This window comes from Manis javanica, chromosome 3 (assembly GCF_040802235.1).
Source record: "Manis javanica isolate MJ-LG chromosome 3, MJ_LKY, whole genome shotgun sequence".
Lineage (NCBI taxonomy): Eukaryota > Metazoa > Chordata > Mammalia > Pholidota > Manidae > Manis > Manis javanica.
The window spans coordinates 118,778,132-118,802,838 of NC_133158.1; the positions used below are offsets into that span (position 1 = coordinate 118,778,132).

General features: G+C 39.3%; 1 protein-coding gene across 23 annotated transcripts in view; it reads right to left on the reverse strand.

Moving 5' to 3' along the window:
* The window catches only part of LPP (LIM domain containing preferred translocation partner in lipoma), a 628,839-nt gene that overhangs the window by 321,814 nt on the left and 282,318 nt on the right, over nucleotides 1–24,707 (reverse strand). For all 23 annotated transcript variants that reach the window (XR_012129299.1, XM_073231939.1, XM_073231938.1 and 20 more), the window contains one exon: nucleotides 9,334–9,456. Coding sequence is in view for 22 of the 23 variants with exons in the window: in XM_073231939.1 (XP_073088040.1) it covers nucleotides 9,334–9,456 (123 nt within the window). In the remaining variant the exon portion in view is untranslated. The remainder of the gene's footprint in view (nucleotides 1–9,333; nucleotides 9,457–24,707) is intronic.

A 24,707-nucleotide genomic window follows, 5' to 3' on the forward strand; every position in this document is an offset into this window, starting at 1 on the left:
ATGGCCACTTTTCTTGAATGCCATGTCCCTTCTTAGAAAGCCACTTTTCACTACATTCAGTTTTCAAGATGTAGTTCAGTATCTTTCTCAAATCTTCAGCCATAAATTCTTCTGCTTTTTTCCCTTTTGCCCATAAGACATGATGGATAGTGGTAGAGATGTAAAGATTTGAACGACACATCCATTTACACCCTTCCTTCAAGAGGTACCCCAGGAAACGTGTTCTGACACAGCTGCAAAGAGACCATCCTGATTCTCCCTCCTTGTTCTCCCCTTGCTGGTTGTGAGGTCTGATCTATATGTGACTAGAAATGCAGTCTTCTCCATAAACAAAATTAAACATCCTATCTTTTTGTCCATGATGAGCTGGCTGACAAGAAAAGGAGATCTAAAATTAGTATTACACAGAATATTAACTCATCCAGGATGCTGTTTATAAAAACTGTTTCCTGGCTTTGTAAGGATCAATTTAACACAAGTTGGCCATTTGGGAAATAAACCATCATTCTATGTAGGTTGGGTGGCAGAAAAAAACAATAAGATTCCTTATTGCTAAGGAGCTTAGCACCTCTAGCAGCATCTAAGAAAGTAGTATTTCCCATTGTTTTCTTATAAGTAGACAAGATCAAGATGAAATTGGAAAGCGTTCAAGACACATCACAAGTGATTCAGGTAGTGGGCTCACCCATCTAACTACTTGTACTTCAAGCTTTCTAAAACACCACAGTTCTCAAAAGGAACAAATAAATATTCTATTTCCTTAGTCCACTTTAAATCTTATATTTTACTTATATCAGCAGAACATGTTACTTAAATGGATCTGTTGTTTACCATCAAGATAAGCAAAGAATCCATTTAGAATTAAATCATCTCTAAAAAAACCTTATGTTTACATATTTTTAAGGATGTTCCCAGACACATACATGTGTATACATACAAAGTTTATTTCCATTTAAGAGGCATAAGTTATATTTAGAAAATTAATTAGTTTTGAAATGGCTTATATTGGCATTTATTTATGACATTTCAAATACTAGGTCAGGAGGTATCAGAAACAGTGCAGTAGAGAAAGGAAGAGATGAATCACAGAAGCTCAAGCAAAAGAACCATGATAATTCTGCATTTTTTTTTTCCTGAAGAAAGGAACCATATAGCAGTTCACCAGTAAGGTGACTTTTTGTCCCCTATCATTGAACCCAAAGAATTTATCACATTGATCTTTGTACTAGGAAACACTGAGTAACATAATGGTCTCATCTTTTCAGCAGTGCTATGTAGGGTATAGAAAGGAGCTTGATGTTTATTTTTTATATCATCCCAATAACAAGAGAATGGGTATAGTATTTAATTATAACCCAAGATAACATCATCTTCTCAACCAAATGCACTGCCTTCAAGGGACATAAGACAATGTAGGGATTCAGCTGGACATTTTAGCTGAATCAGCGGGTACCGTTAAGCTTTCCTTACAAAACTGATTTGCCTCAGCTATGCTTCTTTTGTACTGGTGCAAATGCATGTTCATTATGGAAAATCAGAAAGCAGCTATCATTCTGCCATGCACTAATGTGATGTCAATTCCAGATTGGATACTCTTAGCAGATTTCTAGGGTGTGGATATTTACATCATTACTGGATTTGATGACACCGTTTATTTATTTATTCAGCAAATATGAATTTGCATGTGCTTGTGCCAGGAAACAAAAATTGATCTTGCCTCAAGGACTCCATGGTCTGGTATTTAACACAATTATGTCTTTGCTATTCAGGCTTAAGATAGTATACACATTCACCTTGTCTCTTTACAGTATCCTCTGTGAGGTAAAATTGTTTTGTGATTCAGTATAATGAAACACAAACCAGTTCCCTTCTCTGGTCTTAAACCCCAATATGAAGGCATAGCTGAGGTACACATTCGCATGAGGGCCCAAGGACCAAAACGAATTCCAAAATTCACATGTGGCCCTGCTCGCACTTACAGATTAAAACAGTATCTGCTTGCTCAGCACAAGTATGTGCCCAATGTGTATCTTTTATTTCAATAAAATTTTAATTCACAGTTTTATAAGGAAATATGTGTGCTCAAATACATAACAAATTAAAGTTCTATTTTGTAATTAATGTATTCACTGGAAGTCAATGTCTGACTTTCTTGGTAATTTTTCCCACAGTGTGAAAAGAACCTTAACAGGTGTTCTTTTCCAGGGTGATATTTCGTGTGAAGGACAGAGCAGTTACTCACCATGACAAACGGTAATATGTGGGATTGGTTCTTAACCACCTCCAACCTTCTGTACAGAGAGCCTTCATTATCATCATTAAACTTTAGTTTGGCTATAAAGCATATAAAGGAAATGGGTGTCCAAATGGAAAAAACAATGATGGTACATTATCTGAGGTATGGCTTTTCTTTTCTTAAAACACAACACTCGTATGCATCCCCCATAAAAGTCTAACCTGTATGGTAAAAATCTGCATGGTAAAAGTCTAACCATCCTGAGTAAGCTGTATTTGTATTTTCTTATTTATTTACTTTTTAAATTAAAGAGAGACAGACAATGAGACAGGGACAGAGACAGATCATGGGGTATTACACCAAGGCTACTACCAAAATAGATATTTAAACGTAGTTTAATAGAGAAAAGAATACGTAGGGCATCCAGCCCTGACAAGAAAGCTCTTTAATTTTGCAAATGTGATATGTGATTCCACATGGACACAGAACTAATTATTTCCACCAAAGTACTGTTGTAAAATGGAGAAACTCAACAGGCAGCTTTGTGAGTTTCTTTCTAAACCAACACCTGTAAGTAACACAGTCATCTCTAAGCCAAGGATTCATCAAGGTCTCCAAGCAAATCACAGAGAAAAGCTACCCCAGGGACCATGCCCAGGGTCCCGCTGCAGACCTGCAAGCCCTCCCCACCAGGCTCCGGCAGATCCCGCTTCTCCATGGTATCAGCAGTAGCTGCCTGCTCAGCTTCCTCCCGTATCACTACTGCTTGGAGCTGACCTACACTTAGGGCACACACTTAGGGCTCATTCTTACACTGAGGTATGTGTAATGGACCTTTTCTGGAAAAGCTTTATACAGGTGCAATCCAAGGTAGACTTCTGGCCTAAATTTCCATTCTGAAAATGTTTTATTTTCACGGCACTCAAAACAAAGATTAAAAGCTAACTTTACTATGTTCATCACATATGACACAAACACAAACATCATCTTCTAAAAAATAAGAAGGAGGTAGAAATGTTACTGGGATGCAATTATATACAATCTAAAAATTAATTGCCTGTCATCAAACTCAAGGCATGCAACTCTGAGTCAGCTAACCGCTCCTCCACCCCCACTCATTGTTACTTAACTATTGAAGTTTTCTGGCAGGTACAGACCAATCCAAAATAAACCCCATTTTCTAAGCATAGGCATTGCAAAGAATTTGGTCCCTTTTTTTTAATGGTATTTTTACACATCTGTTTAACTATTTCAATTAGTATCTTACATATGAGATTTCTACAGTGTTTCAACTTTTACCATATAGCTCTTTCAAAGAAAGCTGTTAGTAAGCAGATGATACAGATACAGACAAATCCACTTTTCTCAACAAATCATGGCAGGATCATAAATTTTTCCCAGAAGAATATGAGGAGAGGAAGATGACACTATTGACCCCTATTCCCTTTCCAACAGCGTCAGACCCACTTCCTATCTCAGTTTCCAAGAAGCCAAACAAAGAGCGGGCAGTCCCAGTCTGCAGGGGCTGCCTGTCTCTCATCACGCAGTATCAGCCTGTGGTCTCTTTCATCTCCCGATAGCCTACATGTTTGGGTTGCGGTGAATAATACGAAATATTAAAAATTTAATTACTAATTAATCTCCCCTGCAGCTGCTCGTGGCTTTAGCAAGCTAGAACAGGGAGCACAGGAGAAGAGACGACCCATGGCACCAAAGACTCCACCCGATTACACGGCTTCCAAGCCCTCGGGCCATGTGAATTCCTAATAAAAAGCCTTCCATGCAACATGCACACACCTGAAATAATTTCTCAGGTTGCCCCACAGATTATTGCTCTAGGAAAGAACTCAGTGTGGGAGTGCTGGGATCGCAATTAAAGACACATCCGTGGGACCAAACCGCACTTATATACTCAGTTTCCAAACAGACTAAAAAGTTACAACATTTGTTAAATGCTTTAAATGAGGACGATAAATGTATCATTTATAGTAATCAGCATTCAGAAAGGATAAGCCTCAAATCTTCAAAGACCCTAAGTTTTAAAGCAAGCTCCAGACACAAACTAGCCATCCCAAAACAAAATGGGAAGGATTGAGTGGACTGTTACTTCAGGCAATATCCTATTTCTTGTAGCTCTAGAACAATCTCAGCAAAAGGGAAATAATTATATTTACCATGGCCATTTTAGAAATAAAGAAAAGGAAGCTCAGTCTAGTGGTCTGGGCAGTTTACACAAACGATGCCCTTCTACAGAGGTGACCGCATGGAATTCAGAAGACAGTTATCTTAATGGCAAACTTGGAGTCTGGGCTATCAACTATGCCTGACACTATCCTGTGTCCCTAAAATCTCTCCAAATGTATTCATACTAGCATAAATGGGGACAGTGAAATTCCATTTGATCAATTCAAAAGCAACTTGATTCAAAGTATACTAAATCCCAGTTACCATGAAATATTAAAATAACTGAAAGCTCTTCTGAGTCACCTAGGCACCAGCTCCAACCTTACCAAACTCTAAGGGAAAAAAAGGCAGCTTTGTACTGGGAATTAGACGACCAGCACTCCAGAGCTGCCTCTGATAAAAAAAGAGGAAAATCATAAATTCATGATTTATTATTTGTCTTCTAAGAAACTGACAGAATTTCAAGTGACCCCTGTGTAGCTCTTTCAAAGACTCTAAGCTGTACTACAAACAAACAATTCCTGGTAGGTAGGGTCTAGAAATGCAATAAATGAAAGACACATGCTGTCATAAATTTTCCATTTCCCTTTGAGGTATTTTTTTTTTATGTATCTAAGCCTCTGTTATGTTTCCAAGACACATTTTAGAGAAAGTACCACAAAAGAGAGACATTTTGAAATGAATTAATTGAGATGCTAAAGGGACCCAAACTTGTCTCTTGGTTGTTGTTATCATCCACAGAGAGCCATTATATCATGGTTCAGGGAAAACAGTAAGAATCATTCATCCTGCCTCTAACTGCACCTCTTTGAACAATGTTCTTTCCCTCTCTAGGGAAAAGCTTGCTTTCTGTGTAGTAGGAGTTTGGCTACAGTGACCTGGAAAGCTCACTTCAGCTCTGTTACTTTGTGACCATGTTGGGTCTGTAATTCACCCACAGCCGCTTCTGAACTTCTCACATCTGTTCTTCTAAAACTACCTACTCCCTAATACACATATTTTTTAATGATTAGAAATTTTAGCTCCAAACATGTAAGTAGTTTAACTGCATAATTCTGTGCAGCGTCATGATGTATATGTTTCCATTGTAACATGTACTAGAAGAGTTACTACTGACCTCCGCTGTAGACAGAAACACTACTGTTATCCTACTGAATTCTTAGCTTACAATGGACATCCTCGGGCATCAAGAGGGCTATGCAGGTTCTAAGTATATATGACTTCTTCATCTACCATTCCCCTTTGTACTCCACATACCCTGTATCACAAGAGAACTAACTTATTCTTCAAACAAAGAATTCACTTTCAACATCCCTTGACTTCATGTCTGTTACTCTCATACCTTGAACCCCATGCCCTTCCCATGATATATTCAGCCAAGTGAACTCAAGTGCCAACTGCTCTGTGTAGTCCTTCCTCACAATTCCCCAGAGAAGTAGAAAGTATAATATTGATATTCCTATTTTTGAGTTTCCACAATTTCAACATAGGATGAGTCATGTGATAAGCTAAAGTAGCACACATCAAAGCCCTTCTTTTGTGTTCTTTTGGATTGTTTATGTGTTTGTCTTTTCCATAAGACCAGGAATTACTCTAGAGGAAGGACATGTTGATGCTAATTATATTTCCAAATCCTAATCCATAGTGGGTTCTCAATGAACATTAGGTGATTAAATAAATATGTGGAAGTAAGCCACACTTCCCAAATAAAAATATGGATAACTAAGTGAACAGAACTGAAGTTGGAAAATCAGAGCAGGAAATGCTCCTTTGGGAAAAGGAAGAAAAAGCTCCATAAAATTCTATTTTCAAGAGCTCAGACATTTTTCAGTCATTAGGTGAATAGAGCTCCTTTGGTTCTCTTACTGTACAAACATTCCACATACATGATTGTTTCCCCCTAGATCCATGAGTCAAAGTAGCTTTGCAAAGGTTATTCAGAGTGGGTCTGGGAAAGCACACAACACATGCTTCAATATTGAGGAATCCTAGACCTAATAGCCTGCTTTAAGTGGTCAGGTGACTCAACAGGTTTTGCAATTTGCTGTGGATCAAAAATGGAAACATCAAAGTTGAACACTTAACAGTCTACATTTCTAGGACTTTTCAAGCACCTTTTAATTACCACACAACACAGTCAACTGCAGATATCATCTTCTTTTCACACTTATTTTTAATATTTTAGCTATATGATTATTGTTCTCATAGCATATAATTATGTTAACCAATAAATACTAACACATCTAACTCAGTTCTACTAGAGTGAAGATAATTCAGAATGAGCTCTGTCTCCCAATTAACTCTTGCTTTCCTAAATTAGAATTAAAAAAAAGTTAGAAAGAATTAGTCTTTAGTTTCTGAATGGAACAGGCACTTCTAAAGTAGATTTTATCCTAATTCTCAACTTATTCTCCTTAAGGGTTATCATTACTATATTTTTAACCTTCTGAATGCTTTTTTTTTATGAGGAAGTATTATTCATGAGACACTATTGCTCATATGACTGATTTCATAGTTTTTATCATTGGTAAAAACATTTTTTAAAAATCCTGACATCCTCAATCTAGTTCCAAAAAAAAAAAGAAAAATTTAAGGTCTAGCTGTGCTCACACTGTAGTCATATGTTCTAAGGCAAATCACTTACATACTAAATTTTAGCACATACTAAATTAAGCACATACAAAATAAACAAGTCTTCTGGTCTGTATCTCAAGGTTGTGATATATGTATCTTACTCAAGTGAGAATATATGTGAAGTGCTCCACAATTGGTAAAACACTGTCCAAATATTACTGAATGTGAGTTTGTGTGCACAGTAAGATTGCTCAAATAAAAAATGTAGCTGCTGAATAAACCTATTAAAATGCAGTGGTTTATGGCAAGCATGTGTAGACAGCCCTAAAGAATGAAAGCTATATTAAGCAAAAACCTTGAAGCAGAATCTCCCCAGTATATATTAGGGTATAAGAAAAAAAGAAGAAAAAAGAGGTGAGTGGGAGCACAGGAGTCTTTCAGCACAAGACAAGTGAGTCCATCTGTAAAGTCAGTGGCCTCACTGTCCTGAGGAACTGGGCTTGAGGTATTTGCGTGGGTGGAACTGGGAAAACGCATAAGCTCAAACACTGATCAGAAGCTATGCAATAAGACAGGCTTATGGTTTCGCAGACTTGCACCCCTACTCCCACATCTTTCCAGAGTTGGTCTGGGTTCCTACATTCCTTTTTCAGAATGAATTTTAGCTTCTCCCTGCTTGGAACCTTCAAGTATTCACCCATTGTCTATAAAAGCAGGCCGAAATGTTAACCTGGCACTCAAACCCATCCACTTACTGAGGCTGTGAATAAGGAACCTCCCAGTCCTACAGTCCACTATAGTCCATGGCCTGGACTGCAGCCACCTGGCTGCATGTAGCTCTCTGAATGCACCCTGGAACCTTCCTGCTCTAAGTCTCAGGTTGTTCTCCCCTCTTGTCTAAAATACTAAAATCCCACTTATCACTTCCATCTGGCCATAAAGTCTTCTGTTAAACCCTCTCAGATTCTGCCACCTTCTCATGCTTCTTCAGTATCTGTCAGAGTTTAACATAATATTTTGGGCTCTTGGAAAAATGACAACTTGGTTCTATTTTTCTCTCTTTCAACCATCCACTTTCCTTCTCCCAGCAGTTCCCCCCAAAACACCACCATGGCAGCTTGTTCCCAGTTTTTGGAAATAGTTCATCTTCACTACTGACAGGCTTGATGGAGCCAAGAGAGAGGACAGCTAAGGAGGAACTAAGCTCTAGAGGCCTGCCTTGTACCCCCACGTGGCTGCGAGCCCCAGCACATGTTTAGAGAAGGTAATGGGAACATGTCTGAGGAGGAAAGCACAGCTACCTTACATGTAGTTCGTTTTTTAAACATCCAGATGTAGAGGAGCAGGACTGGATTTTAATTCATGAGAGGAACCGTTGTGAAACAGGAGCTGCTGTTCAAGGACTGGAGTGAGACTCAAAGGGCCATACACACTGTCACTCCACCAAGCAAATAGCATGCAGGAGTCAAACAACACGGTGACAATGGTGCCAGGCCAATGTGTGCACCTGGAGTTCTGCTGGCTGCCTTCTGAGATCCCGGGAGCCCTGAAATAGATTTGCGATCACCTCTTAAGACCTGAGAGAGGCAGGAATGACCACTAGCAGGGAAAGATCAGATATGTAGTCTGATATGCAGAGGATAAATGGAGGTGCAAAGTATAGCCAAGAAGAACTGATAACAGGACACCATTTGCACTTTAAAAAGACAGATTAATTATTATCACCAAATTCTGGTGGGACTGTGTAGAAATTGGTATGTTCTCTTGGTGCCAGTATAAACTAGCTACAACTTTGGAAGGGAAAGTAACAGAAGCGGTCATACTCCTCCATGCAGAGGTCCCACCCACTCTGAGGAACCTGATAAGAAATACCTCCACAGAAAATATACACAAACACACCCCTCACAGCATACCTTACAACAACCAAAAACTGGAAGCCACCTCAATATCCAACAAAAAGAATTTCTTTACAAAAGACTGAGCTCTCCCCTTAACTTTCAAATAGCCAAGCTAAATCATGATTTGTGATGACGATACCAACATATAACAAAGTAGCCACGTAAGCAAAACCAGAAAAATAGCAGATCAATGGAATAAGAGATTTAATTTTCATAACACTTTTGTAAAACACTGTTGTATTATTTTAATGAAAAGACTAATACAATCCATTTAAGAAGTTTCTGTTAACTAACACGTGTTGGTATTCAGTAAAAAGACAACTTAGACCACTGGCTCTCAGAAATCCATAAAGAATGGGAGCACTGTAAGCAGCAGCGCGTTCTTTCATAAAGTCGTGGACTGTGTCTGGCAATGTGGAAACATTTACGGGAGGCTCTTACCGGTGGGGGCCGAGGCTTGTAGGGGGAGCTGCACTCGAGGTCAGCCAAGATGCTAGTCAGGGAGTCGATCTCAGCATCCAGGCTGGAGCGCCTCTCTTCAAGGGTCTTGCCTCCCGGATTTCCCTGTTGAAAGCAACATAGAGATGTTAAAAAAGGACATCTCCAGTTTCCACTGAAATCAGTCTGAGTTCAAATTTCTCAAATTAGAATGTCGCTTTGTCCAAGCTTTCCTGCATCTTATTTTTTTAGCTTTTATAAAATCTTGGAAGGTAGTCTACAGTAGAATTATCCCTTTTTAACACATAAGAAAGGTGAAACATATGAGGTGGTTTTCCTCAGGTCACACACTTATTTAAAGGCTTTTTTTTTGGGTGGGGGTATGAGTATACCAGTACAGTAAAAGGAAATAAATGTCTCTGTCTGTGTACTCAAGGAGAATGCAACTGGAGAGATATTACAAGCCCTGTGTGTTCAGAAACTACCTCACTGGATGAGGACATTTGAGTTGGAGGAGGGAGGGACAAGGGTAGGAGACTGACAGCGCAGGAAGAGGAATCAGCAGCCGGCCAGTGGATATTAAGTGTGTCTGTGTGAGAGACGGCAAGTGCCAAGCAATGCACCTAAAAAATGAGCTAGAATGAGCATGCTCAGGGTCTGGCCAAGGGGCTGCAGAGCAAGCATGGGCAGTGGTCAGTGATCAGGAAGCTGGGGAGGTCTATGGATTTCACATGTCAAAGTGCCATGCTATGAGAAGCACCAGCTTCCACCTGCACTCAGAATCAGGAGGGGACAGGTAGCGAGTAATAACACTGCCAGAAGAGAGTTTCCAGGATTGTGAGCAAGCTTAGAAAAACGAGCAGTTTGCTTAGAATGTAAGGCAAGAAAAAAGAAAGTGAGATGGCCCTAAGATTTAAAAGCAGGGTGAGTTAAAATAATCTTTTAAGGTGACAAAGTAACAATGATCACAGATTATAATGAGAGTGGCTCTGAAGACTCCATCAAGAAACCAAAGCATATCTACAGCAAGGCCCAACTGGAATGGAATGAGAAGTTAGTGTAATTTAATCAACTCTATTGAACTTGTCTAAGGAAGTTAAATATCAAGATAGTGTGTGGAAGAGTTTAGAAAAAGCATCAGCCAGTAAACCAGAATATCCTCAGCAACAAAAAATAAAGTACCCTGAGAAGTTAGCATTACAATCTTACAATTCCCTAAGTAAATGTATCTTTTTAGTGACTAAGCTGCACCTGGCACTGGCAGCCTAATAGTAAAGCCTAACAATGCCACTACTGCTTTTCCCCTGGTAGCTTGCTCATCAAGCCACTTTTCCTGAGTCCTGGAACTTACTTAAGTCTCTGCAAAAAACAGACCTAATGTCATCTAGTGTATCAGTCAGTCTCTTGTGAATTTAGCCAGCATGAGTTAATCCCTCCAGACCTGATCTATTCCAGTCATACTGATAACATCAGCATCCATGAAGGTGTGACCCAGCCCCCTGGGCCAAACCTGAAGACTGCCCCCAGAGGCAATGGCATCCTTACTATGAGCCGAGCCCTCTTTAAATATGCACATTGTTTATCACAATACCTAAAGCAGACTCCTCATCATTTCTTGTTCTGGATGTAGCTGAATGACCCTTCTATAGCAATCTAACCCCCTGCCCTGTTTTGTTTATTTTTCTCTATCACCATCTAACATTATCTTATTTATGAAAATTTGTCTTTCCACAGTCAGTCTCCCCAGGAGAATGCAAGCTTCATGAGGGCAAGGACTTTCTCTGTTTCCTTTCTCACAGTTTCTCCAGAATCTTGTTCACGGCTTGATCCATGGAAGTGTTTGATAAATATGCTGAGTAAATAAATGAATGAATCATGACAGACTCAGCTATAGGTACTGCCAGTAACCTTCATTCAACATATTTCAGGTAAAAGCAGCTAAAGGTCTAACAAGTGCAGCAGATGCTCCAGTATACAGAATATATGGTGTGGTATAAAAAGGGAACCAGAAGGCTCAGCGTGCCTATGTGTGCGCACCTGCGTATCTGTATATTTCACACCATATGGCCCAGATTTGACGGCTGCCCTTGTGACAATTGAGAGATTTTCCTCAGCTTGCTTGCCCACAGCCAAAAATAGAAGAACAGTAAAGTGACAGGGTGGTTATGTTTTCTTGGAGTCTGGATTTCCAGTTTGACCAAGCCTTCGGAAGCAAGTGAGTCTTTCTTTATCCTAGGAACAGATGTTTTCATAGCGCTAATCCCTCCACTAGAGGTGGTCTCATCTTTATCGCAACGGGTACTGATAACTATGAAATATTGTAGTATTATAAAGAAAATAACCCCTTTAACATTAGAATTCATGTGAACATTCTGGGCAATGGGTCCTGGCACAAAAAGCTATGGCATTGTTGTTACAGAAGCAGCCAAGAACTGTGTGAGGCCAATTTTCTAGCAGGCAGATATAAAACATCCTGATAACATGAATTTGATAAGTGTATTTCTATATACTCATAGACACCACAATACATGGGTAAGGGTGGCAGACTAGAGTCTGGTGAAATTCTTCCCGGGGCCATAGTTTCTTCATCTACAAAATCAGGAAACATCACCTGCCCTCCCTGAGCCAGAGGGACTTAACAAGATTCAGATAAGAAAATGGATGGGAAAATGCTTTGTAAATTGCACAGTGCTATAATTATGATGATTTTGATAAATAACATTAATTACAGCAACCAGTAACTATAAATTAATATGAATAATATAGCTATTGGTAATTCTTCTTCTTAAGGGGAGCATCATTATTAAGTGTTCCCTCAGGGTATCAGTAAAAAGACAGGAATTCATCAGGTTCCCAACATCTGTAGCAGAAAGCACACTGACCGCCCATGCTCTAAGTACTGGGGTATCTAACCACAGAAGCTCTGAAGTCACAGAGTGACCTTGAGCTATACAATGCAACAAGCAATTATAGTGTGCAACCAACCTGCTGCACTTCAATGGAGATCGAGCCTTCTTACTCTCCTTTCCCCCATTTTTAGTGTCCCGTAATAGGTTGATGCAGTTAAACAAGTTCCAGCCTAATGTGGGATTTTACACCAAAATCCCATGCCCCCTTGTTGCACTATTTGATCTTGTGGTAAGAGCTAATCCCATTATGGCTTAGAACAGGCTTCTGTCTCACTATTGAGTCTCTATTTTCTGTCTGTTCGATTGACAGCAGCCCCGCCCAAGCCCACCACCAGCCCTTCTCAGAGGTGTGCTCTGCCTACTGCTGCCGCGCCTTTGCACTCAGAGGTTACACCGCTCTCTCAACACTTGACGACAGGTACCAGGCGCAGCAGTCCTCCACACCACTAATAGAATCCTGCACTTAAGTCTTCTCCTCAACCCCCGTCACTGGTCACTGAAACCTTACCAGTCACCTGATGGTTAAATGACCAGCCCAGGGCCAAACAGCAATAAGGAAGTTTCTCCTGACCCTTTCCAAATCCTGTCTCTAGATATCACGCGTCTCCTAGAGGATGGCCATTGTAATAGTCACAATCCTAACACTCTCCACCCATAACTAGAGAGATCCATTGTTTTAGTCCAGGTTCTGCCAAAAACTAAGCCTAAGACAAAGTCTTATGTGCCAGTCATTTATTTTGGGGATCCAGTACTGAAGGACTGGAAGAGTAAAGCTGAGAAAGTGGGAAAGCCAATTCAAAGGTGTCATATGGAGCTGGTCAGCAAGGTGCGCAACTAGGGCTCATTCTCCTGGGGGCCCTCTGAGGAGGCCTGTTGCCTCTGGGATCATAAACTCCCGCAGACTTGTTCCAAGAAGTAGAGAAGTGGCAGGGAAGCCCCAGGACAGAAAGTGAGAGAAGAGTATTGCAGCCGAGGTGAGGTGCTCCCAGGCCACCCTGATGAGGGGCACTGCTACAGCAACGGCTGCGGGGCAAGAGGACAGGGAGGGCACAGGGGGTGTTCAGGGACTGTGGCCTTGTACCAACAGCCACAGACCCCACACAAGTAGCCATTCATAAGATATTTTCTATAAGATACTTATTTTCATTCATTCAATAAAAATACATCTGATGAAAGCTCCACCAACCACAATTGGAGCCGACTATAACCCAGAAAATCATAATTCTTAGTACCTCTGGTAGAATGGCAGGGCCATGACTCCCCCACTGAAAGTGCACAGGAACACACTTTAAACAGAGGCCATTTCCAAGAGACGGACTTCAGATGGGTCATGTTTCAACTCACATATTGCTAATCCACTAACTACAGGGATAGACAAGGAATACCAGTAACGAGTTATGAAAGAATATTCACTCTGTATATGCAAATATTTATTTAAAAAAATTAAATTCACAGAAAAGTTGTTAGGAGTAAAATTAAATCTATCCATACACCATTCACCCAGATGCATCAATGTCTAACATTGTGCCTTAGTAGTGTAAACTCTTGCTCACTAATAAAGTACATATATATATTTATATAACTCATACTGTATATTATTTTATATATTTATAAATGTGTTAATATGTAAATACATAAAATAACAAATATGTATATAGTGTCTATGTGTGTGTATAAATGCATACATACTGTTATTGTAGTTAAATCAGTTGGAAGAAGTTGCAGAAAGTTCCCCTCCATATACTTCAGCTTGTACATCCTAAGAACTCCTAATATTTCAATACCATTATCACACCCAAGACATTTAACATGGGCACAGTATTATCAGATATGCATGCATGCTCACATTTCATCAGCAGTCCTAGCAATGTCTTTTCCTCTATAGTTGTTTATATCTATCCAGAATCCAAAGATGACATATTAAGGTGACACATCCTTTTAGTCTCTTTTAATTTAGAAAAGGCCCCCAGTATATTTTTGTCTTTCATGAAAATGACTTTTTTTTTTGAGAATTCAGGCCAGGTGTCTTAAAAACAGTTCAATAACTTGGCTTTGCCTGATGATTAGAGTCAGATTAAACAAGTCCGGCTCTACTACATGCATGATGTTGTGTCCTTCCACTTATATCACATTAGGAAGTTCCTGATGTCAGTTTGGCTCAGTTTAGTGATGCCGACTTGATGTCTTGTGTAAGGTAGAGCCCACTATATTCTCACTGTAAAAGTCTCCTCTTCCCCTTTATATCAATAAATTACCTGTGAGGTGACACTGTGATGCTCAGCTAATATTCTGCTTGTCGAGAACTTTTCACCGAATGGTTTTAGCATCCATAGATGATCTTTCCCTGAATTGATTATTGTGGTGGTTGCAAAATGATGAAAGTATTCATTATTAATGAATGGAAATAAATGTATCCTGCTTAGCATAATAACAATTTATTTGTTAAGTAGTCATTTCCTTTCTGAGGTAGGGAAGCAGGACCAACTGTGAAGCACTTTGCTACGAAAAAAAAAAGTCAGGAACCTAATAATCAAATCAACATTGTTAAAAGAGTTCTTGTTCAGGCTGTTAAAAGAAACACAGAATCAGGAACAGACAAGTAAAAGCAAGTCTCTGCCCTCAGAAATTCACATGCTAGAATTAAAACCAAAACCCAGTCTCACACTCAAAACACACAGGAGCCTGAGCTCATCCTCAGCAATGTCTGGAATTGCTGAGGTAGCCACGCAATCACAATGACACAGCACAGAAGGGGGATTTGAACACTCAGGATTTGTACGGGACCACTCAAAAACATACCTGAAGAGAAACCAAATAATCAGAGGGAAAACTTGACATTAGACGTGTACATCTGTGATAGACCCCAGTAACCCAAGGGGGCCTCCCAACCTCACCAAGGGGTGGGCTTCCTTCTGTGATTCATTAGAGAAAGAAAAGCTTTCTCTGATAGCTTAGGAATATAAAACTGTATCTTGGGGAATTCTGGAAGGCTAGCTCACAAAACAGTACATTCTTTTTACATACAATTTTGATTTTTTTTTCAATGATAATATTTAAGTATCAATAATGCAGCATGAATTTCAATTCATTTTTGTTTTCTTCTATGGTTAGTGAAGTTCATTACTGCTTATTTTTAATATCAATAGAATAAAGAAAACAATTGATAACAAAAGGGACACAAAAAAGTTCTGTTATCTATAAACAACAAATTGATCATTTACCATCTATCTTTGATGAAGCTAAGAATATTATCAGTGAATTTCTTTGAGATCATTTTTATTAAACTTTCTCCCAAAGTACCCCCAAAATAAAAAAGAGCACTGTTGAAGGCTCTGGAGTCAGACTGGAGGGGTCTGAAACGGATCAGCCACCTACCAGTTTTATGACCTTAAACAATTGACCTAAGCTCTCTGGGTCTCAGTTTGTCATTCAATTGCTGGAAGGATTAAATGAGTTCATACATGTCAAGTACTGTTCGTATTTTAAGTATTCAAAAAACATTAGCTACTCAATTGACCACCGTCTCAAAATAAACTTTTTGGCGGACATAGTCAGCTGAGTATGTAACTTTTAAAAGTATTTTGATTCAATGTAAAATCAGCAACTGGGGCTTCAGTTGGATGGTATTTCCATGCTTCTTAACATGTGGTGGTGCGAGGAATTAACTGTTGAGAAAATAATTCCGTATCAGTGATTCTCAAGCCTTTGCCTGCACAGACCACCTGGAGAACTGTTAAAGCACAGATTATTGGGTCCTACTCCCAGACTTTCTGATTCTGTACATCTTGGGCGAGGACCAAGAACTTACATTTCTAGTAAATCCCCAAGTGACACTGATGGGGCTGGTCTGAGGACCACACTTTGAGAAAGGCCACTCTAAGTAGCTTTCTAATACTATGCACATGAAAAAGGATGAGAGTCTGTGTGTGTGCACATCTTAGATGAAAATTACAGTATACAATCCAAATAGGTAAGAGAGATATGCATAAAAATGAAATGGAAACAGTAACATAGCTTCTTAATACACTCTCCTGTGCTATATAATAATGAGCACCCTCACACTGACTCCGGTAATGGTGAAACAGACAGTATTCAGTAGTGAGAATTTTAGAAAACATGACCGATTTTACATAATAGAAATGTCATTTTATCAAATGAGACACAAAATGTTGTAAGAGAAAAAAATTAATAAAAGCATTAGTTCATGGTTGCACACTCTCTTTTCCACTCACTCAGTTGAAGAGCTTACTTGCTGAGAACTCATGTATATATCTTACCAACTCAATTTCTTCCTCTATTAAATGAGGGGTATGAATGAACCTTCCAGGTCTCCTTTCATTTTTTTTTAAGTCCTCACATTGTCTGAGTCTATAATGACATTTCACAACTTGCCTACCACTATCTTTGTTGCCCACTTGTAACCAGACCCAAACCCCCCAGAGTTAGACCAACTCAGAGTCTAAGCCAGCTCTAAGTAAGGGTAGAGACATGGTTGAAGTGGCCTATGCTTGCATAAACACGAACAGTCTCACTATCCACTGCTCTATTCAGATAAGAAAGCAAAAAAAAAAAAAGATAAAATAAATCCTTTTAGTGGATTTACCTACTCACTGAATTATTTCCTACTGAATTCTAAGCTTTATAAAATAAAAATAATATGGGTAATGTACTCTTAAAGTAGCCCTTACAATTAAAATAAAGGTCAACTTGCATGAGAATAGCTATATATAACATGGAAAAATACATATATTATCTATCTACTGATAAAATAAGAAACATAAGAATAACCACAATAAAATTACTTGACAATAAAAATAAACATTTGGAACTTCTTTTTTAAGTAGAAATATGGAATCATACACAGAACCCCATTATTTAAAACAGAAACAGAGCTGCTCTTATTCAAATGCAAGGAGGGGAAGACTAGGATTCTGCACTGGGTGCTTCCCATTGCCTCCACTACTGTCCCCTGATGCACTTTTATAAAAGTTTTATAACCACTGTTGCAGACTTGCTAGGCAAACTATAGATGAAGAAATGCAGACCCTAAGAATCACCTTATCAATCAGGGCACACACAGAGCTTAGCAAACACTATACCAAGTGCCTTTCCTGCACTGTGTGTAGGGGAAGGTGGGTGGGAAGTTGTATGTGAAAAAGAGCCATATCCAATTAAATATCTATATGAATATCCATAAAATCATCTGGGATCAGGGAAACTTCCCCAGAAATCCTTTGCACAGTTCAATTACACACACACACACACACACACAAACACACACACACACACACACACACACACACAAATACAAGCAGTATAAGTTTTTGAAGGTAGAGAGAGAGAAAAATAGTTTGGTTTTCCATTCGGGAAACATTAATTTTGGGGGGAGGGAGGGGAAAAAAGCAGTAATCATTTGAACCTATGAATTAAATAGACTAAAATATACTTTAAGTCCCTACTGTGGCATACAGGAGAAAATAGACCATATCAGATATTTTTGCTAATGATTTTGCTTTAAACCCTTATGGAGGACCGTTTTCTTATTTTACATTTTGATAATACAGGGCCAGTGAATTGGAGATGACAAATTTCAGAAGCCAAATTTGGAAATTTGATATTAACTTTATACATTGGCTCATCTTCCTCAGACCTTTATTCCTTGAGTCTTCTCATGACTCCTCAAAATGTTACCAAAATTGAAAACCAAGGAAAGTGTTCAATTTCCATGTCAAGCATTCCATGTAAGGTAACCAGAGCTATAAAGCAAAGCGGTGTGGCTTCCAAGTGGATAAGGGGTGAGAAAATCTTTTAAAGGGGAGGGGGGGTTCTGATTCTACATTCTAAGCAGAACTTGAACATCAATCAGGACATTCAGATAAAGGATATTAGAGAAAGTATGAATAGATTATAAATGATTAGGATGGAAAAAATAACTCAGGTTTATGAAGCATTAAAACTGAATGAGGAATTCAAGCAGTTGTTTTAACATTTTCATTTAAAATAAAATTTCCCCAGAAAAGTGATAAAGATGTCTGGAATAATAATTAGTGAAGGGGCTTAAATAGGACTAAAACCTGAACAGCTTATGCTGTGAGACATGTTCTTAAAAGCAATGTCTCACATATTAACATTTAATGTTCTTCATAAGAACCTATGAAATAAGCCGAAAGTTACTTTTGTCCCATCTCTGACAAAGAAACTTTACAGAAGAGTGAAACACATGCATTGTTCAAGGACTTCCAGTCTCACTGATGGGACAATATCAATGAAAGGAAAGAGGAGCAGAGTCCATGGTCAAGTCAGGTCAGAAGGCAATGCTTACAAAAAGGTGCAAACGAGTGTTACAGAAATCCCTGGAAGAGAGATGTCAGAATGGGTGGATACTTAAATTCTTAGACATTGGTGATATGAAAAATCTTCACTGGCATCTACTACAATTCCATGGTTGTACCAAAAAGGAAACAAAGGACCATGAAAAAAAAATGCTTTAGGTGATTTACTAATGGCCAAACATCCAAGTAATAAAGATAGGACAGGGAGGCCTGAATCAAAGCTTCCTAGCCTCATCTTCCCACTCAAAACCCACTGCCCAGTAAAAGAAGACAGCATTGGAATTTTCTCCTAAGAAATTTACAAGTTTGCTAAGGTCAGAAGAAGACTGAGTATTTAGAAACGCTAACTTAGAAAAGTGATACTTATAACTTGCCCAGCGTAATCACAGAATTCTCTTTATGAACAGGGAGGTGGATGGTGTAAGCAAGGATGGCAGAGAAGCAGTAAGCTAGACATTCCGTGCTAGTTCGGCCACCGTTCAGTAGGGTGACCCTGGGCAAATAGCTTTTCTAAGTTTGTGTTTTCTAAATAGCAAAATGATGGCTTTAGACTTGATCTTTATGTTTTCCTCTAGTTTAAAAGTTCTATTCAAACACAGTCACATAAATACAACCTATCTATTATAAGGAGCTGAAAGTTTTCCATTGTTGTTGGTATTATTTTCATTTATAGCCACTTATTGAAACTATATTACTCTGTTTATTGTAGGTATACTTTGATAGTTGAAAATACAGAAGATACAGAGTAACAAGATACAATTTGAAATACCCATTTCAAAAACAGGATCACTGATAACACTTTGTGGAGGAAGCTACATTCAGTTTTATTGTTTTGAGAGTCACTAGCTGCTTAATGGAAATAGAGAAAGATAGGTGAGGGTGACAGTAAACTAGCAAGCAAGCAGGAGGGGAAGACAAAATGCACAGCAGATCTTATCTCAGACGATAAAAATGGAAAAGATATGGGAGAATTGTCTACAATGGCAAGAATCATATTTTCTAACAATAAAAGATGCATCAGCCTCTTAATAATCATCCTAAATCTGTTCATCATATTCTCTTGGTCAACCTTGCTGTTTCCAGATGATTCTGGGAAATATCTTATGAGCCAGTAGCATTACTAGCCAGCTACACAGTCCACTATACACAGTGCAGGACACAATTAGCACTGAGAACATGGGAAAAGAAAATCATAGATCCCTTTGCATTGCCATTATCAACAGAGTAGTGCTTAAGTTTAAAAAAGCACTTTCATAAATATTATCTTATTGGATTCTCCCAACAATCCTAGAATTGGTAGATATTACTCCTATTTTGCAAAAGAGGATATACCAAGGGTCAGAGCAACAGATGTTTCCAAGTCACTCAAATATAAATGGAAGAATTAGAATTTGTGACCCAAACATTTTACTCCAAAGCTCTAGCTCTTGTGCTTTCCATGGCACTACTCTGGAAATTCAAAAGGTGAAAGGCCTTGCCTTAAAGTATTAAACTGAGATTATACTGGCCTATTAGGTTACCATGAGTTAGGTCATGGCTGTAACTACAAAGCCTAAACCCAGTCTGCTCTAGTACCTTCTCCCCATTTACTATAGCTTTCATTTACTCTTCCATAAATATTTATCTAGTATTCAGGACACACTGATCTGAAGGACATGAATTTTTTTTTTAAGTAACATCTGAGGTGCTCTGCCCTCCAAGTGCTTACTATTGCATTAGTGAGGTTACCCACAAATAAACATAATACAGGGCTAAATACAGACCATGTAAGCATTAAAGCATATGAAACACAAGATGCTAAAGCAAAAAAAGAAGGGAGAGAGAGAGGGAGAAATCAGAGTGGCATGGATTCACTGAGAATTAAGATCTTGGAGGGAGGAAAAAAAAAACATTTAAGATATTTACCACATACAAAAGATATAGAAGAAACACTGCAATGTGCATTAACACTTGGCAAATAAAAGTGCTCTTTTAGGTAAAAACAGAAGATCAGACTCAGAGGTTCAGCTGTGGTCAGACTGTGCAGGTGTGTAAACTCTAGGCACAGAAGAAGCTTGGCTGGAATCCAGGGCACAGTATCTAAAGGATAAACACGGTCCCCCATGATGAAGGTGAGAGTGGTCAAGGGTCACTGGATCTTGGGGCTTAGCACTGATGTGGGAACAAACACACGGTATGAATCACATCTATTTCAGGCAGTGCACAGACACTCCTATATTAATGACACTCCTAGTAGGAATTGTTATTTTTATGAAAAAGTTTACCATTGATAAAAAGTGAACATGGGACCATATCAGAAAGCTATTGATTTCACATTAGTCAGGAATGAATGTGAACCCACAAGACAACAAACGTTTTTGCCTTTGATCTCAAGAATACAAATTAACAGACCCCTGTGAAAAGACTGCTATGTCCCTGGGTAGAGGCTGACGGAGGCCTAAAGGAGGCAAGAGATGATGCTATCTCAAGCCTCACCATTCTTATCTCCACTTAAAAGATCTGTCTCTATTCCTGAATTCTGTTCATACCTCATTTCAGGCTTCCTGACAAATATTTCCATTTTCATAGAATATTCAGAGTCAAGTCATAATCAAAAAATGGCTCCTATTTACTTGACAATAGTTTAGCACCTAGTCTACATTAAAGACCCAGGACAAATAACAAAGGAATAATTAAAAACTGAATTGGTTATTTCTACCTTTCCTTCCCTTTCTCTCCTATTCCAAAATGAACATTTTTCTTTATGATATTCCTCTTAAACTAGTTCTAGAGGTTCTGTGTCCATCTGTGGCTCAAAGTGAGATCCAGGCCCCCGACAGGACTTAAAACAAAGGGACTTATAGCAGTGAGATGTTTGATCAAGTCATAAACCCTCTCAATTTCAGTGTTCATCCAGGAATTAGGTGAGTGAAAACACAAATACCATAGGGACATTTTTAAAACCAGGTGGAATAAAGTCCTGGAGCCATGTGTCTATTAGACTTCTAAGTGTACAGTAGGGCTGCTATAAATGTTGCAAGTGAGAGGATTACACAATTATTATACTAGGTGAGTTTTAGGAGACCTTACATATATTAAATAAAAAGTCTTGTCTCAGGCTAGATTTTGGTGGCTAAAGACAGATTCTATATGAAGGAAGAGGCTAGGGTTTTGAAGGGAAGCTGAGCACCTCTGAGAAAAGAGAAACCTCAGATGCCTATTAAAAGAGAAAACTCTTAGTTCCCCTCCCAGGCCTACCAAATCTGAACCTTTAGAAGCAAGCCCTGGTAATCTGCATTTAGCAAGCCATTTGTCCCCCAATTTTCCCCACTAAATTTGAAATCTGGCATAAAATTTGTTTGCCTGGTGCTAATGCAAATGCTAACAATAACTGAGACAATTAAATTAAAATCCCACAACTCTGAACGCATTTAAGGAGAATTCTTTACTAATGTATTCTAACCCAACTCCCAGGGACAGGAAAAACACTCTTCTCTGCCAGGACAGTTCTGTGTTCTCACCCACAGGGCCAACAGAACAAACACATCTACTTCACTTCTCATTTGTAGAAATGGAAGGACATTTACCACCTCGAAGGGGTGCTGTGAGTTTCCCTTCTGCGGTGTTCATAAAGTCTTCTGAGTGTTCTGATAAATCAACTCTAAGTTGGCATTATTCACAGCACCCTGTTGGAACTTAATACATATTCAGTTAAGGAACAATGACAATACAGCAATATCCACAAATTACCATTAATTACAGCAATGTATTATTCTCACCCTAGTGCCGCAATTTTATCTAAAAGAGCTGTTTATGTATGGAGACAGTATCGTCCCTCTCATTAATGAGGGACAATCTTTGCTCAGCGGTATCAACATTTCCTCTAGTGAAAGACACATTGCACTTGCCTCAAAGTCCTGATTTTTCAGAGGATTGTCCTGTTTGGCAAACACTAGGACAGAAAGCAAAGACCTCTCCCTTGAGAAAAATCAAGACCCTGCACAACATTTGGGATTCCTCCCTTCCCATACCCCTCTTTGCAAATTGCTCTAGACTCTAGCTCCCCTTCCCCGTGGGCACAGCCATTGCCCAGTTCAAGCTCTCATCTGCCTCAGTGTCTCTTACGATCAGCTCCAAAGCACCCTCCCATTGCCCCTTCTGATCAATGGTGGACTGCTGTCTGTCATAGAAATCTATCTAAATAGCGACCAGGTAATTTCATTCCTCTTCACAAGGGTTCTCATTGTTCCCCAATGAGAACTAATAGAGCCTCAGACTGGGAAAATCCCAAAACCATCATCTGAACTGCTAAAGAGAAGTAATCATTTATTTGAATTGGCAGAATGGCCATAAGATATTTAGGGAAACTTTCACTAAAGAAAGACAACAGAGAGAAACTCAGGCAGAACGAGGAGCTTGAGCAAAGGGCTGTAACACGATGCATCTGTCTTTCTCTGTAGTTCAGGGTTCAGCTTTCTCTGGGGCGGCGCAACATCTGGTGGCTGGTCGAGCCACCCACTGATCAAGACGGAGTGTCTCCATTCCCACCCCCAGCCTGGCCAGCCCTGTCTCTCTCCAGCACTGGAGCGCATCTCACTGCACTAGGTTTTGCTGACTCCAGTCTCCTACTCCACACGAGCCTCTGACATGCATAGTTGAGGTTGAGGAATCTGTGCCTAGTGGCTTTGAGGTTTCATCAAGAGGAAAAGAAGGAACTTATGGGATTTCACTGGGTAACTATTTTCACTACAAAAAAATTCCCATAGTTATTTTTCCCCTTTTGAAATGGCACTAAGGAAACACATGCCAGACTGCCATGAGTAGGGGCTGTACTTTCCAAACAGTAGCAAGGACTAAAAATAGAAAAGCCTGATTTGCTCAAGATGTATATAACTTCCTCTGCCATTTCCTTTCCCCACCATCCTTAGCCACTATGCAGAAGTGGTACATATTGAACACTTTTTTATGTTTACAACAGCATCGAAAGGGTGACAAGCCCATGAATAGTACATATTCCACTGATGTTTCCAGAGAATTCCTATTGCCAAGACATGAATTGCCAAGAATGAATGAATCAATCAGCCCACAAATATCAACTAAATATCCCTCAATGAGAAAAAAAACTAGGGTGATACAGGAGTATGAACTGTGATTCAGCCTTTGGTTTCTAAGAGGGGAATGAACAAGAGGATAACAGAATGAGGCCTTTGACTTCAGAAACTTCCAGTTGGGATTGGGGCCAGCACTCTGCACAACTGTACCAGTTGAGCAGTTTGCTTAAGAAATCTGCCCTCTCAACCCATTTCCTCATCATGAAAGATGAGCTGGATCAGGACTCTTCCAAAATCTGAGGCTCTGTGATTTGTGATATTAAGTAATTTCTACAGGTCTCCCCCATGTCATATTTTGATTTTGGCTTATAATATATAGTTTGGAGGCAACATTAATGCACAAGGTATAATTACTTGAGTCCACAAAAAGGCATGTATTCAGTGGCAGGAAAATAAAATACCGTTAACTGATTCATTGTAGCCTCTACTATGAACCAGATATTACTGTCCACCCAATACTTATCTTAATTAATGCTCAAAATAACTTTCTGAGAAACTATTATTATTTTGCCTTTGCATGTAAATGTGGGTAATGCCACCAGTAAGCAACAGAGCAGGGCTTCTTGACACAAAATCCTCGGGTCGTGTCACTATACCACATGACTCAGTCAACAGTCAGTATGCAGAGGAGGGAGAGACTGGAATAAGTTGGCGGTGGCAGAGGCTATGAGGAAGAAAGTGGGACTGAGTAAAGCTTTTCAAATGGGAAGGATCTCTGACCAGCTGAGAAATGAGGGTGCTCCAGGCAACAGGAAAATCAAGTCGGCATGGGAAGCTGAAAATGAGGACATCAGACTCACAAGAGCAAAGACTCTAAAGGGCACAGTGGGTGATGAAGTGTGTTTTAAAGGGTGAGGTAGGTCATGGGAAACTCTGGAACCAACCAAGAGAAGAAATTTATTATGGTAGGCAACAAAAAGCCATAGGATGAAAATAACATTTTTGAAGACTAATTGGTTAGGGTTATACAGCCAGAATGAAGAGCAAAAACAGAATCAAAACAATGAATCTCTCATGTTATGGAGGAGGAGAGGAATGAGCTAGGA